Raw genomic sequence first — 16,950 nt, forward strand, 5'->3', positions numbered from 1 at the left:
TAGGTCACTTTAAAAAAAAAAATGGAAAGTAACTATATATTAGATACTTTTTTGCAACAAAGTGTATTATTATTTTTAAAAATTATGGATTTTATATTGCCTTAAATGTTCTTTGCATTTAAAAACCATAATATTTAAATTAATATTAGAAATCTTAAGGCAAAACAATCAATATACATTTTTTGTTTATGTTTTATTATGAATCTTTAGTTTGTATGTAATATGCATAAGTAGTTTTAAACTACCTTTAACTTAATTTCTAATTTTATTAATGCAGCATTAAACTGTTTATCGAAAGTACATACTTTTCTTTGTTTAAATTGTATGGCACTCTGTCTCAGCAAGAGTTTAGGGTAAGTAGCAAAGGACAAACAAAGAAACCTACAAACTTTTAATTAGTGTAATTTTAGCTACCAATTTCGCATAGTTGCGCCAATTATTGGCCAATTGCAAAACAATGGGTAGCTAAAGTATTTTAACAAATGTACAAATTGGGGAGAGAAAGTTAAAGGGTTTCCTTTTAGTAATATAAATTAATCAAAATGGTTTGGTTTGTTTTTTTTTTTTTGGAAAATTATTTTCACAACATCAAAAATTTGGATTTTACTTTTAATTTTTGGAAAATCATAAATACAAATTATGATAAAAAAAGAAATTTTTTCTAAGTACAAATTTATCAAGTCTTCGAAATAATAATTTGTAATGGTCACATTTATGTGCTAAAATTGTCGTCATCTGTCTTCAGCATAATAATTTAATAATGGAAGTAAATATATATTGTCTTGTTGCTTTTGTAAAAAAAACTTCTATAAAAGAATCACGTTGAGCTTTGTATACTTTAATATTTTTAGGTTTACTAAAAAACACTTTTTCTAATATGCGAAAATTTTTGAAATGACACTATAAGTATGTAAAATAACATTTTTAATAAATCCGTATCATTAAAAAGCATGTATAACATTTTTAATAGAACATTATCAACATGAACTACTCTGTACGGTAATTTTAATTCCGAAATACTTTGGAAATACTTTGATTTTATAATCTGTGAATTGTTAAATTCGCGATTCAAATTGAAAAAATAAAAAAAATAATTTAAAAATCAAAGCAACATTAAGTAAACATCGAGTAATAAAGTTTGTCTATAGTATCTAACTTTGTCTACAAACTTTTTGCAAACACTCTATGCAGTCTATGTGAACGTAATAGTTATAAAGATACGATCCAATAGAGTGATAAATATGGGTAAATACAGCATATGAGATAACAAATTTTCGACGTTTTTTTCTATTGCGAGTTGAGATAAGAGAACGATGCGAAGTCGAAGTCGAAGTCGTTATATATAGTATAGAAAAGTCAAGTAGAGGGGCTCGAATAGTTCCACCTGATGAGAGAGTGTTTTTTGCGCTCTCTTTTGAATCGTTGCCAAGAGAGTGGGAGTCGTTGCAATGTTATTAGTTTTTGCTCTATGCATGTGTGAGAGAGTGTGTGCGTGTGTGTGTGTGTGTATGTGTTTATTTTCGCACTTGAGCTTTGTTGCGTTGAGTTTGTTGAACTGTGTCACCCATCTCACAATTTCAGTTGCATTGCAATTGCGACTGAGACGCTGGCTGCGACGGCGACGGCGACTGCGACAGCTGTTAACAATTAACCCATTGAAGACCCAGAACAGCAAAGTGAAACGAAGCAATCGAAGAAGAAGAAGACAAAGCAAATTAAGAATCGAAATTCGACAAATTTGTTGCTGGATTAAACGAGAGTCGAGAGTGTTTTGTGTGCTGGATTGTTCTGCGCGCTTCCACGCTTATCGCACACACACACACACACATGCAGCTACATTTATGTGTGTGTGTGTGACTGAAATTTTAATGCTGTTCTCGTTTTTGGCCTGACCTTGAGAACTGATAAAAAGTAACGCACGATCCGCGTCGTCGAGCCGAGAAGCAACAGCAACAACAGCAACAGGCAAACAAACAAGTCCCAAAAAAGAAGAGAAGTGTGCCGCTCAAGAAAAACAAACTTCACACACATGCACGTAGGCAGGTACACACACACATACACATACAATATGCTGTGAATGTAGAATAAACTTGTTTTTTAAATGCGTCGTGCGTTTTATTTTGTGTTTATTTTTTGTTGTTATACCAAATATAGTTAGAAAATATGTATGTGTATAAAATATCTTAGCTTAAGCATACATACAAGTACATATATATATATATATAAAAAAAATGTAAATGATTACAAAATTGGCACAAATGAAGCTTGCAAAGCAAACAAAAAAAATAATAATAATAATAATAATAACATGAAACTAACTTTAATAAGAGACGCGTATCAATGAATTGCACTCATTGCGGTTGTTTCTCTCTCTCCCACTTGAGATTGGGGCCCAAGAAGTGTTTTCACATTGCTTTGATTGAAGTCTGAAGAGTGTTGAGTGTGTGTGTGTGCTTGTGTGTGTGGTGAAGGTGAAGTGGGGTGAAGTTCGAGGTGGCGTCAAGGTGAACACTGAGTGCAATTGTCCAGCGATCTCGTTCGTAGTCCTAGTCCTAGTCCTTTGACATGTCGCTCACATCTTTGCCGGCTGCCTTGCAATGGACACAATAGCGATAGGATTGTGGCTCCGGTGGCTTATTCTCCACAGCAGCGACTCCGTTATTATTGCTGTTGCCGTTGCCGTTGTTGCTGCCAAATGGCGATGGTTTGCTGTCCACTGGACTAATCGGAAAGTGCTGCCAATGGGGGCAGGGCATCTGCTTGGGCGGATGAATGGGGAACGGCATTCTGAACACTAAACTGAACTGAACTGAACTGAGTTGCAGTGAAGTCAAGTCAAGACTAACTATGATAACTAACTAAGGAGTTCTATTCACTTTGTTCACTATTTTACTTTATTTTTTTTATGCTTTGCCAAGAGACGACGCTCCGACTCGCTCGAAAACCCGCTGTCAACTGTGCGGCTTGCTAGAAGCGACGCCATTCACATCGACGACCAAAACAAAAACACAAAGCGGCGTCGCTCTTCCAAGCCAAATGTCACATACTCTACCCTTTTCTCCCTTGTCAACGGAGCAACACAAAAAGCGCACGCTACGTATGCATAATAAATGGGTTGACATAAAATACGACGAGCGTTTAATATAATATATTAACTTGAGCGAACACGAAATACGAAATATAAATAATCTGGCATTTTTAATTGTTTTTCCTTTTGCTCAAACATAATCTCAATCTATAAATCAAAATTATGAATAATCATAGTAGCTAGCACTCCCTTCTTTTAGTTATTATATTATTTTGTATAATAATTAACATGTAAATAAATAAATAAATATGAATAATCATTAAATTTTAATTAAAAATAAATAATATAATGCTTGTTTATTATGTTAATTTTTTATTTGATGCTGATATTTGTGACATTTTTACTGAATAATATAATAAACATGTATTTATAGTAAAAATGTCAAAAATATCAACTATATAAAACGTTATAAAATTAATATAATAAACATGCATTATACATATTTTATATTTTTATGATCCCTATTTTTTAATGAAGTTATAATGATTAAATTAATTTTGAGGTTTCAAAAGTTTGGTTATAAGAAAGAAACAATACAAAAATAATCTGTAAAAGTTTACGTTAATTAAACTTATTTTTAAACTATATATTATTTATTTCAATTTTTTTAACTGACAAGCATAATTTGAAATTTGATAACCCCTTTGCTGCTTCTTAAATAATTTGCAAACTATTTTAAGAACTATGATTAGTTAGTGTCAATAATTAACAACTTTCAATACAAGAAATTTCAGTTTTCAACATTTTAAAGCATTTTCTAAGTGAGCGACGTTAGCAACTTTCAATATTCATAACAAAGAACTATCAAAGCAGGTGAAATAATCGACGTAGCTTTCGTTAGTAAGAGTATGACAACAACACAACAAAAACGACCGGCAACAAGCAGCTCAGCTGGTCTGGCGGGCTCGTCTAGCCAGAAATCAAGCAGAAGCAGAAGAAGAGGAAGAAGAAGAAGAAGCAAAAGCAACACTCTGCACTGTGTGCAGTGCAAAAGAGCGTAAGCAAGAAGAGCACAAAACTGCAAATTTGCAAACCGCGAGAGCGAGAACGAAAAACACTGCGAGAGAGAGCAAAGCGAAGTTGTCTTTGTCTTTGTTTTTGTTTTTTTGTGTCTGGTGTCTGCTTGTGGGTGGAATAAATTTCAAATCATACGTTGTTTTTGTATTTGTTGTTATTGTTGTTTGCTCCCCAATTTCATTGAGTAGCGTTGAAGTTGTTCGTTTAATGGTTTCACTTTGTTTGCAGCAATCGTGCTTCAAGTTGCAAGCTGGGATTGGCGACAAGAATTCTCTTTCCGGGTTTGTCTCGTGAGCGAGAGAAAGAGAGTCAAGAGTCCGGGTTTATAGTGTTGTTAACCTCTACGATGTGCTTTGTTTGCCTTGCAATTGCATGCATCACATACAAACATACATACACACATTCTTACATATTTACATACATTCATCGATGTACATTTATGGATGTTTTATTTAACGGCTTCATTGTTAGTCACTTCAATAAAGACAAATTGAAAGTGAATTTTTATTATACACTGCTCCAATTAGATTACGTACATGTATGTATGTGTGTGTGTACATTATCGCCAGGCCACTAAAAAATAAACGAATATGTTATGTTCTCGTGTCGAAAATAATTTCACTGTTAAATAGCAACTTTTGCTATCCCAAAAGCAGCGATTAGAACCCCAGAAGGTTCTACAAATTTTAAACTACGAACATTGGAGTTTCACTTTATGTTAGTTTATTCGCTGCGAGTTGATTTTGTTTGTAAAAGACAAAGGTTTCTAGAAAAAATACTCAAAAATTAAAAAAAAAATGCACTGTCATTTGAAGGTCGATCATGATGTGCCTGATAACAGAAACTATTTGATGTACTTAAAGGGTCGAAGGACTTTACAGGACTCGAAATAAAATGACTTTTTTAAAGAGAAAATTGCTAATTTCTTTTAAAATTCAAACATAATTTTCTTTTCTTATTTATTAGATGGCCACATCTCTACCAGATTGTTGAGAATTTGAGATATTTCATTACCATTCAATAACTTAAAGAATATTTCTATAAAGGTATCCTATAAAGATTGAATTGTAATTAGTAGCTTCGATACTATGGTAACTGCTTAGTAGCGCCATCTATGTTTCGAGGGAGCAATGAGTATTTAATTTTGAGAGCAGCCTGAAAGTATGCTACAACTATTTTCTATTGGCACAATGCATTGTAATATTATAATTTTTGTAGCATACTTTTAGGGGCAAATATTCTGCCATCAAATAAGCAAGTGACTTTCGGTATTTCTGCTTGCTGCTGATTTATGTTCGCCTGGTATTTCGTCTACCGATTTTCACCCCGTAGCGGCTGCTTAACGTGGCCAATAGCAGCAACAAATGACGACCAACACTGCCTGGTCATCAAATGATGTATTAGGAGAACATAAATCAGCAGCAAGCAGATATACAGCAAGTCATCTACTAAATTACTGGCACCATCCATTTGGGCGCCAATTTTAAATATGAAAGTCACCGACCAAAAACGAATCCGTTAAAATTCAAACAAAATTATACTTCTTAATTATCGTTTTTCTGTCATATCTTAATCAAACCTCAAAAGATCTTAACAATACTTACCTTTTTATAATCAGGATAAATTATTCTTTCGATTGCCATTCAATGACTTTAAGGATATTTCTTTAAAATTTTACTTCAATTTTTTCAAGGGGTTGGTATAGAAAAATAGTCAAAATTTTCAAAAATCTACTTTATCTCAGCCATTTGAAGGACGATCGCGATGTCATTTGGTACAAGGATTGCTCTTATGAAAACAAACTGAATGATGTACTTAAAAGGACGAAAGTCCTTACAGGACTCGAAATAAACCGACTTTATTGTAAAAAGAAAATTGTTTATATCTCGGCCATATCCTGCCTGATCCTTGCGGGTCCTGTGTCAATCGAAATCCTTTGATGATAGCTATCATCCTGCCAAAGGACATCGCAATTGTCCTTGTGGTTGTCGAGTTATCCTGCAATTTGTACTTTTCGCATGATTCCCTTGGCTCTTGGGCTGAATAATTTGAAATGTTGGATCCTTAGATAACCCCATATTTTTTTGATACCGATCGATAGATTTTGTCCTCACGAATCGAATGCAACAAGTCCGGTCAAAATACGAAAGGATATAGCTGAGCTAGGATCATTTTTCAATTTGAATATGAGCATTAAGAGAAATTAATTTTTTGTAGCATACTTTTATGGTGGACAATTTAAAATCGTCACTCTGTCCACGAGCCATAGATGGCGCCACAAAGTATCTTTTATATGCAATATCTTCATATTACGTAGCTTATGCGACTTTACATTATATTTTTTTATTAATACAGTTTTTGCTTTTTGTTGTCAATTTGGGAGATTGTGTAAAATCTTAAAATACGTACACGTGTGTGTGGTTTAAAAAATAAAATTACTGATTAAATTAGTTGTCTATAACTAAGCAGCGAGATAACGTTAATAGTTGAACGACTTAAGAGTACACTTTTAACGCTAACTGTATTTTAAATGTAATTGTAAGGCGAGGATGTGTGGGATAAGGATTCATTTACAAACTAATTCAACTAGCTAATGTATTCGAGTTGCTGTTGTTAATTAAATAAATAAATAACACTACATACAATATTAAACTTAGTCTAATCCTAACTAGAAGTGATTAAATAAATAATTAAAAAAAAAAAACAGAGTTGTCTTAAAAGCTAGGCGGGTTGTTGTTGTTGTTGCGGTTGCGGCTGTTGAAGTGCATCGACTACACTTCGATGCTGTTGAGGCTGCCCGACGAGATGTTGTCCGTGTGGCTGCCGAGTCGCGTCCGCTTGATGAGCGCACGGGCGGGCATCGGGGAGCGTTGGACACGCGGACTGCCGGGCACAATGGGAATGCCAACGCCACCATTCTGATGATGGTGATGATTGTGATGATGGTTGTAATTCTGATGGTGCTGATGATGATGATGCGGCTGCATCATCTGCTGCTGCTGCTGCTGGTGATGCAGCAGATGCTGTGGCAAATTGTTGTTGCTACTGTTGGTATTATTATTATTATTGTTGTTGTTGCTGCTGTTGTTGTTGTTGTGGTGATGATTGTTGAGATTGGTATGACTGTTGTGCTGACTGCCCGACGCACGTCGCTGCCGTCGCAGCGATGGTATGCGCGTGGGCGTACCCAACGCCTCCTCGAGTCCATAGCCCATGGCCGCCTGTTGCTGCTGCTGCTGTTGATGATGATGTTGCTGCTGTTGCAAGTTGCGCACACTGCGTTCCAGCGTGCGTCGCTGTTGATCCAGCATAGGCGAGGCGCCACTTGTTGCCACTGCCGCCTGTTGCGAGTAGTATGTGGCATGCGGCGGCACAGGAGGCGCTTGCATCTGCGACGCTGGCTGCAGACGCTTCTGCAGCATGGTGGGCGTGCCTGGGGCATGATACGGCTGCGCATGATGCAGTCCTGGTTGATGCAACGCAGCAGCTGCCGCAACAGCCAAAGCATTGTTCTGCAAGCAAATTGAAGAAATCATTGTATTAATCAATAATAAAATAATCAAATGTAGTTGCTGTAGATGAATGATGAAGTGTGGGCATCAAAAACAAATTTCGACTGGCTTTTCTCTTTTTTTTTGTGGTTGTTGTTGTTGTATTTACGTTTACTTGCTGCTGTTGTGCCTTGGCTGCCGCCGTTTTCTTGGGCAGCGGCAGCGGTGGCAGCGGCTTGCTGGGCGCCTCCGTTGTGATGGTGTTGGCGATGGGCGTGGCCGAGTCGCAAGCCTCCAAGGTCTCGCAAGAGGATGAAGCGCCCGTCTGTTCCACATGCTCACTGTCCGCATCCGCTTCGGCTTCGGCATCGGCATCGGCATTGATATCATTGTCGACGATATCAACGACAACAGCCGCAGCTGCAACTGCAACAGCGGCCGCGAGACTCGATTGATCCGGATTGGAGGCGTGGCTGGCGATGCCATTGGGCGGGGGGAGGAAGCGCAGCTCCATCACATTACGATTCTGCAACACACGGTATGGACGGGATTTCTCTCTCTTTCAGTTTGGCTGGGCAAACGAAGACGAATAACGGAAGACAGAGCAACACCAACAGCGACAGAGAGAGAGCGGGAGATAGAAGAAGACCACGAACCAGAGCGAGAGCGAAAGTGCGGACACAGCAAATACGACAACAAAGAAGGAAAATTAATTTCAAAGACTAATCGAAATCGAGTTTGAAAAATATGAATATATGGAGAAGAAATTGCTATCGACAAACAAAGAAAATAAATATTTCGTTCTAGAAAGAGATAGCAACACAAGAGCATAAGTTTTTGCTTAAGAAAGAGATAGCAACACAAGAACTGAACTAGATCTGGAAATTATAGAAGAATCTAAGATAACGAAAGTACAAAACTGACTAGTTAAAGAATAATTAACTGATATAGATGTAGAGAAAGCAAGGAAAATCCTAAGCTTAACAAAGACATCTTTTAGTTACATATGTATAATTCGTATACACAAGAAATAATATCAAGGAAAAACACAAGATACTTCAATATGCACTACAAATATATCTGCAATTTTGCAATGATTTTGATTCTGAACCGAGTTCTTGCTATCAAATTTATGCTTAATTTAGTTTAAACACATATCTCACTTAACGGCCACTCTATATTTAATACTAACAGCATATTTTTTGCTCATAATCAAATAAAAAATAATATAGAAAATGAAATAATGAAAAAGTACAACAAAAAACTTCCGTTAACGTTTCTTAACATAGCTGCCTATAATTTCTCTTTCATGTTTGGCCGCTAAGCGAGATATAAAACTAAATTGTGTAATTGAATTTAAAGAAATAAGTAAATTACATAAAGAGGAACTAAAAGTGTAGAAAAGTTCAACAGCAACCAGTTGAAAATAGATTGAAAACAATTCTCAAAATCAAAAAAAATTGTGGTGAGATTTAAAATAAGCAACGAGAGGAACAGCAACGAGAGGGAGCGGTGGCAGTGGAGAAGGAGGCGAGGCGAGGCGAGGCAAGAAACGTTACAATTTTGACCAACCAACCAGCGAAAAAGGTTTTTGATATTGTTTTGCATTTGTTGTGTGGGTGTATGTGTGTGTGTGTTTGATTGTTTTTGTACAATTTGCAAATAGATGAAAGCCATGGGGGGGGGAAAGAGTAGCTTACTATGAGTAGATGAGCTCTGAATCGGTAGCTTACCTTGTCAGCCGTTGGATCCTGCGCCAGAGGATTGGGCGTGATATTCATGCGTGGAATGACGCCGTTGAGGCGACGCACATCGCCAGCCTTGTGATTGTGATGCGGTGCCACGCCCAGCACGGCGGAGCTAACAAAATCCGCTTGAATGTGATCCAATTGCGGCTTGTTCTCATCTATTTCGAATGGATAAGTTAATTAGAGATTTGCTTTACATCAAGATGAAATTCATTCACTTACCCTCAAGTGGCGCGTTGCTGCGTCGTCGCAGGCACAAACATGCAACCACTGTGGCAATGAGCAGCAGAAGGCCACCGCCAGCGGCGCCTGCAATTACCGGATACATGGAATGCTGCTCATCCTCCCCAGTTGCCTTCGATAGCGGCACAATGGCGGGCGTGGCGGATGTTGATGCGTGTCCAGCAGCTTCTGAATGAATGCGAAAGACATTGATTACTTACGACTGAAGAAATTAGTAAAAAACAACTGGTACTTACTCTGTGTGCGTCCCTGTTTGATCTCGCTGAACTCGGAGGCGGCATGCGCATTGAATGACTGCAACTTGAACTCGTAGGAGGTGTCAGGATCGAGTTGATCGATTAGAAATTGACGTGCGTTGCCGCCCTCAACTGTTGTTTCAAAGTATTTGTCCGCCGAAGCCGCGGGACGATAGTAAACATAATAACCATCGATATTGGAGGCGGAGGCAGAGGCGGTTGGAGGCGGAGACGAGGACAATGTCCAATGCAATTGAATGCCGAAATCCGAATGCGATTCGATGTTATGCAACTGCGGCACGGGGAGATTCGATTTGGCGGCGCCGCGTTGCAAGAAGAACTTGATGGATGTGTTGCCCTCCTTGTTATCGCTGTTCGAATAGACGGCAACGATGCGAAAGCGATAATTGCGATCTGGTCGCAATCCGTTCACCGATGTCGTAAAGTTCTTCACATGCTGATGGTGATCCCGCTGCTGTTTGCCATATTCAATATAATCGTTAGTTGTCTGCCAACTTTCGCGTGGAATCTTGCGAGAATTGCCGCCAAGTTGACGATATTGCACCTTGAAGAATTGAATCGGGAGACCGTCGTTGTTGGGCACATTCCAGCGCAGCATGACGGTGTCGTCAGCCAGCCGGGTGACGTTGGGCCTTGACGGTGGCACCATGTTGGCTGCAACAACAACGAAGACGACATCTCTTTATTAATAAATTGGTAATTTTTTTTAGAAAAAACACAAATGTGAAACAAATTTAACTTCATCGCTTAACACTGCACAATTTGCTCCGTTTTGCGTTAACAGCGCGTGCTCTGATCTGCGTTAACATTGCATTACAGCATTTGCTCTGTTTTGCGTTAACAGCTCCGCGTTTGCTCGTTTTTGCACACTGAGTAGTATCGCTGTATTGAGTAGTATCGCTATGCGCAGCATTGAGTAGTATCGCAATACGCTTCATTCGCGTTTTTGAGCCAAATATACTGTGTGTGTTTTGCTGCTCTGTTGCTGTGTGCGCTTGCCACAAAAATAAGTAAAAAAACAAAAAAAAAACAACGCAGAGAGCCATTTAAGCGCGCGCATTTACATACAAGCAAAATTCCAAAATATTATTGCAACGCATTTCAGTGTGCCAAAACGTGCAGCGCGCGAGTGTAACCAATTCATACAAATCTCTCAAGTGCAATATATACACACAAATATATACATGCTTGTATATATATATTAAATTGGTGGCTCCCAGTGGCTGGTGGCGACAACAACACACAAGCAATCGAGACACACGGCACACGACGACGGCACAAAAAAATACTCACACCGACGCTCACGCTCATACACACACACACACACACACATCCACACAGGCGCACGCACACGAGCGCTTGCTTGCTTTTGAGATATGTGCGAGCGTGTGCGTGTGTGTGTACATTAGTGAAACGAGTGCAATTGATTTTCATAGTTTTTTGTACTCGTTACTCCGTCTCTGACTTTCGATACCAGCGAGAATTCGACTCGAACTCGCAAACGAGTCGCAAAATTTTTTTTTGTTTTTCTTATTTTGAGTGTTAAGTGCTGAGTGTGTTTTTCGTCTGCACACACATAAACAAAACAAAAACTCAAAACAAAACTAATTGAGGAGCAGGAGGGTGGGCAACAGTGGTGAGGTGGAGGTGGTGAGCAGGGGCACAATGTCGGCTACCGGAGATGCGGGCGCCGGTTCAGCGAATGCCAACAACAGCAATAACAACAACAGCAATGTTGGCGTCGTGCAGGCAACGGTAACTGTAAGTGGCGCCCTCAGCAGCAACGACGGCAGTCCCACAAACAATATCGCTGGCAACAACAACAGCACCAACAACAACAACAGCAGCAGCTCAACGGCAGGTGGCTCCAAAGGGCAGCTGCCACTGACGCCGCGCTTCACCACCGAGGAGAAGGATGTCCTCTACACGCTGTTCCATCTGCACGAGGAGGTCATCGACATCAAGCATCGGAAGAAGCAGCGCAACAAGTATTCGGTGCGCGACACCTGGGACAAGATTGTCCGTGACTTCAACTCGCATCCGCATGTGAGTGCGATGCGCAACATCAAGCAGATACAAAAGTTCTGGCTCAATTCGCGGTAAGTGACGCACACTTGGTGGCAAGGTGGCAACTGTCAAAAACTCATACTTCCTCTCTTTTGCACTGTTTTGCAGTCTACGCAAACAATATCCATTTCGTGATGGCAGCGCCTCAAGTGGCAGCTCGGCGCTGGCCAAGGCAAACAACGCCCAACAACAGCAGCAGCAGCAACAGTTGCAGCAACAACAGCAGCAGCAACAACAACAGCAGCAGCAGCAGCAACATCACGACGGCGTCAAAGTGGAACCCGATTATCAAATCAGTCCCGATGCCTCCGAGCATAATCCGCAAGGCGATGCATTCGATGAGATTGAAATGGATGCCAACGATGTCAGCGAAATGGAGGACGATCCACTCGACGCTCAGCAGCAGCAGCAGCAACAACAGCAGCAACAGCAAGCGGAGGCGCAACAACAGCAGCAGCAACAACAACAACAACAACAGCAGCAATCGGCTGTGGCCGAAATGCAAAAGTTGCAAGTGAGCGCAGCAGCTGTGGCAGCGGCAAGTGCCAACATACTGAACACACATCAGATTAATGTGGATCAAATAAGCGCCGATAAATTAACGCTCAACGATCTGCTGCACTTTAAGACGGCGCGTCCACGCGAAGAGATCATACTGCAGATCAAGCATCCCTCGGATGCAACAGGTAACGAAATTAAATAAACAATTATTATTATATATAGTCACTACAATTCGATTCCCTCCTCGCTTCTTGATAGCCACCCAAATACACACGATACCCACGCAGCCGCAGCAACACACGATGGCAACGATCACCGCCGGCGGTTACAACCAGCAGATCATCAGCGAGATCAAGCCACAGCAGATCACGCTCGCCCAATACCAAGCCCAGCAACAGCAACAGGTCCAGGCTCAAGCGCAGGCCCAAGCTCAGGCCCAGGCACAGGCTCAAGCTCAAGCGCAGGCTCAGGCGCAAGCCCAGCAATTGGCGCAACAACAGTTGGCGGCACAGCAGCAACAGTTGGCGGCAGCGGCGGCAGCAGCTCATCATCAGCAGCAACAGCAGCAGGCAGCCGCTGCCGTTGTCGTCCAGCAGCAGCAACAGCAGCAGCAGCAACAACAACAACAGCAGCAGCAGCAACAACAACAACAGCAGCAGCAACAGGCTGCTGTTAAGATGCAGCTAACTGGCGGCACGCCCACCTTTACATTCAGCGCCCTGCCCACAGTGACGGCAGCCACCACGGTGCCCGTCTCCGTCCCTGTGCCCGTCTCCGTCTCAGTGCCCGTGCCCGTGCCTGTGGCGCTGGCAACAGCCACAACGGCAACGGGCAACAGCGGCGTCAACACCAGCGCGGGAACGCTCACGGTGACGGGTGTTGGAGGTGGGGGAGGAGGTGTGACGACGGGCGGCGGCGGGGGCGGTGATAACTATGAGGAGCGCATCAATTACTTCAAGGTGAAGGAGGCGGAGTTGCGTTGCAAGGAGCAACAGCTGGCCACGGAGGCCAAGAAAATTGAGGTGAACAAGGCGCAAGATGAGCTCAAATATATGCGCGAGGTGCATCGACTGCGAGTCGAGGAGCTCAAAATGAAGATACGCATACTGCAAAAGGAGGAGGAGCAATTGCGCAAATGTTCCAGCACATGAGATCTGGAGGACATAAGCGATGCGGAGCCCGAGTCCGATGTGTTGTTTGCCTACCACGACGATGACGACAACGATCAGCGGCAGCAGCAGCTGCGGCTGGCGGAGATCGATTCGATTGAGCTTGAGCTCGAGCTCGATGAAGTGGTGGACGGAGAGGAGCAGCTGGAGGATGAAGAGGAGGCAGAGACAGAGGCTGAGACGCAAGTGGACTATGTGGACTTGGAAATGCAATTGTTGCTCTAACTCGAACGCGTATTTATATATGATTAAAGTAGTGTTTACGTCGCGACTTCTACAAATTATGCCTATATTATTATTACACACAAACATATAATTGTATTTATGCTAATTATTATGATTACTATTACTATTATTATTATTATTATAATCGTAATTATTATTATTTCTATACAACTATTTTTTTTTGTAAACGGATTTAATTGTACTTTGAATTTTTTTAGTTTTTTTTTTTTGGGTGGGCGCTGGGGAGTTTATCGATTACCGATTACAGACTACCAATTACCGATTATCAATTACCCCATAAGCCATTCTCTCTAATTGTAATTGTAAATCGAAATGAAATACAGTGAACAAAGCAACAAAAAGAACATAAAAAATAACAATTGTGTACTTACCAACTCTCATATATTTGCGCTTGTTTTTGTTGCGTGACGATGACGTCATCGACGAGGAGCCAGAAGAGGACGAAGATCCGGATGAGGAGGATCCATGGCTGGGTTCGTGATCAAAGCGCAATGGAACATTGCCCAGCGGTTGATCGTCTTCGCCGCTTATCTGCAACGGATTCACACGCAACAAATTTCCTTCGCTGGTCTAGAGATCGAGGAAAAAAAAAAAGAAAAATAAAAAGAAAGATTTGGTTACAAATTCGCAATTTAATTGAACAGTTTCCGAGTGTTGCATAAGATTGTTGTTCATTTATTTGATGAACTAATCAGATTGAAGAATTCAACTTGGCAGATTAGAGCTGAAAACTTGACAGATTGGAGCTGTCAATTTGATAGATAGGAAAAGCTGTCAAGTCACCCAAGCAGCATATTTTCATTTATGATAGAAGTCGACTGAATTCTACGAATTGTAAACTGAAAGGTAAACTCAATTTCTAAAGTTTCTAGACTGGCAATTATAATAAATTCTAAAAATTATTTAAAGATGGCTCATCCTAACGGGATATTTACATACACGTCGTCCGTTCCTATTGAGGCTGATGATGAGCGCAGAAATTACTTTCGCATGAAGAAGGAAGAATTAGAATGTAAAGAGCAAGAGCTGGCCACAGAGGCCAAGAGGCTTGAGGTTTCGAAGGCAAGTCTAGCTATCGAAAATATGCGTGAGAAGCATAGACTCAAAGTCGAGGAGCTACAAATAAAGATAAGGATACTACAGGAGCAGGAGGAGGATTTGTGAGGATTTGTGAGGATAACACATAACATAAAATGTAATTTTGCATATTAATATTTTATTTCTACATGTATTTTGAATAATCTATTCTATTTTAGTATTTTCAACGACAATTCGAGCTAAATACCGACACTGAATGCTAAATGCACAGATTAAAATACCAAACCAAAAGTTTAAATGTATGTTACTTTAGATATTCACTACCTCAATAAAGATAAAGCCAAAGTCTAGGTATCCTAGACTTAAGCCACATCATTAAGGAACTTGTCACTTACCTCGCCCAACTGATTGCGGGCAAAACATTGAACGACGCCCGCGTGCCGCTTTTGCACATGATGGATGACAAGGCGATTGAGCTCGATGCTCGTCTCGTTATCCAAGCTGGCATCCTCGCCGTTGAACAGCCAATAGATGTGCGGCTGGGGATGTCCGATGGCATCGCACTCAAAGTGTGAGAGCATCACCCTCGTTGGTCAGCGTCGAGTTGGGGCCACGCAGAATGCGCGGACGCTCCAGCACGCTCAGCTTGATCATGTGAACCAGCACCGGTGCAATGCCATTGTCCAGGCGGCACACATACGAGCCCTGATCTTGGGGCTGGACATCGGTGATTTGGAGTCCATAGGCAAGCACACGCGATCGATTGTGATAGATGTTGGGCACATTGGGGCTGCTCCACACGGCGCTGGGACGCGGCGAACCAACGCCCGGACACTCGAGCACAACGGTCTCGCCGGGACGAGCGGCAAGCTGTGTGGCCGGCTGTTGGAGCAGGAAATACGGCGGTGTACGATCCGTGTAATCGACACGCAAATCAATCACCTGCGGCAGACGCAACTCCTCGCCCGTAATCACATTTGTGGCCGCGCACGTATAATTGCCCGCATCCTTGGCGCTCACAGAGTTGAGCACCAAAGCGCCAGCAGCGCCTGAGAGCAGCTCGGACTGCGGCAACTTCTCGCCGTTGCGATAGAAACTCCAAATGGGCGGCGGCTGTGAGCTGACCGAGCCGCAACGCAACAGCACACAGTTCTTGGGCGCCACACTCCATCGCACCGCATGCCGACTGTATCCATTCCCATTCCCATTCACGTTTCCGTTCGCATTGTCCACGGCAATTGAGGCGAGCGTCAGGCGACCAGGAGTCGAGGCAATCGCACCCGGACCGTACCAGGCCACACACTGATAGTCGCCCACGGTCTGCGCACTCACATAGATGCGCAGCTTCCAGGTGCGCTCCTCGTTGCTGCTCGTCACATTGTAACCGGCGGCGGTGCGTAGATAGCGATACGCTTCCGTTGTGCTATAGCGGAAGCGCCACTCGAGTCGATCCGGCTTCAGGTTCATTTCACACTCGAACACAACCTCGTCACCCTTGGGCGCCACGGCCGATTCGGGACCCCGTTCAATGTACACGCCGAGCAGATTGCTGGAGCTTGAACTTGAACTGGAGCTGGAGCTGGAGCTAAAGCAGCAGCCGGAGCATATGCTCAGCATTATGGCCAGCGCCAGCGGCAGCTTTAGCAGTCGCTTCATCGCGTTGCCAACTGCAAGAATAGGCAAAGATTGAGAAAACTGTATTAGAAAACTTTAAGGCATTCTACAAAAATTATAAAATAAAAATTAAGTTCAACAAAAAGTTGATTAATAAAAATTAGAAATAATAATCGTTATAATATAATCTTTAACGAAATACTACTGCAGATTTCTTTTGCACAAATTGAATTATAATAATCATAATTGTAATTAGAAGAATTGTAGAATTTTAATAATAATCTAATAATCAGAATAGTGATATTTCATTATAATAATCAATCACTTTATTATATAAATACAGAAAATTTATATATTTGGTTGTGGTAATATAATTTTAATATAAATTAATTGAATCAATATAATTAAGTGATTTACTATTACATATAATTAAATATTACCACTGTGATCATTAGTGTTATAAAAATCTAC

General features: G+C 41.3%; 3 protein-coding genes and 1 long non-coding RNA gene across 4 annotated transcripts in view; 2 read left to right on the forward strand and 2 right to left on the reverse strand.

Annotated features, from left to right (window-relative positions):
- Positions 1-2,090: 2,090 nt before the first annotated feature.
- Positions 2,091-2,970, reverse strand: LOC117578097 (uncharacterized). The gene has a single exon (XM_034263277.2). The coding sequence runs from the start codon at positions 2,784-2,786 to the stop codon at positions 2,553-2,555; it is 234 nt and encodes a 77-aa protein (XP_034119168.1). The 5' UTR covers positions 2,787-2,970; the 3' UTR covers positions 2,091-2,552.
- A 3,411-nt stretch (positions 2,971-6,381) lies between these two features.
- Positions 6,382-16,950, reverse strand: part of LOC117578085 (interference hedgehog) — a 36,089-nt gene continuing 25,520 nt past the window's right edge. The window contains 8 exon segments of the mRNA XM_034263250.2: positions 6,382-7,617; positions 7,766-8,122; positions 9,330-9,502; positions 9,567-9,755; positions 9,824-10,498; positions 14,199-14,397; positions 15,261-15,431; positions 15,433-16,532. Coding sequence (XP_034119141.1) covers positions 6,877-7,617; positions 7,766-8,122; positions 9,330-9,502; positions 9,567-9,755; positions 9,824-10,498; positions 14,199-14,397; positions 15,261-15,431; positions 15,433-16,521 — 3,594 coding nt within the window. The 5' untranslated portion in view covers positions 16,522-16,532 and the 3' untranslated portion in view covers positions 6,382-6,876.
- Positions 10,780-14,163, forward strand: LOC117578107 (regulatory protein zeste). The gene is given in 3 exon segments (XM_052006646.1): positions 10,780-11,943; positions 12,020-12,597; positions 12,671-14,163. Coding segments are annotated over 3 exon segments (2,148 nt in total). The 5' UTR covers positions 10,780-11,509; the 3' UTR covers positions 13,807-14,163.
- Positions 14,615-15,215, forward strand: LOC117578113 (uncharacterized). The gene is made up of 3 exons (XR_004573352.2): positions 14,615-14,673; positions 14,737-15,022; positions 15,084-15,215. It is a non-coding gene; the product is annotated as an uncharacterized LOC117578113 (long non-coding RNA).

The sequence above is a fragment of the Drosophila albomicans genome, chromosome X, assembly GCF_009650485.2.
Source record: "Drosophila albomicans strain 15112-1751.03 chromosome X, ASM965048v2, whole genome shotgun sequence".
NCBI classification, from domain to species: domain Eukaryota; kingdom Metazoa; phylum Arthropoda; class Insecta; order Diptera; family Drosophilidae; genus Drosophila; species Drosophila albomicans.

Bases quoted from the DNA above. Each gene is read 5' to 3' on its own strand.
- LOC117578097 (XM_034263277.2), bottom strand. From the start codon at position 2,786: ATGCCGTTCCCCATTCATCCGCCCAAGCAGATGCCCTGCCCCCATTGG.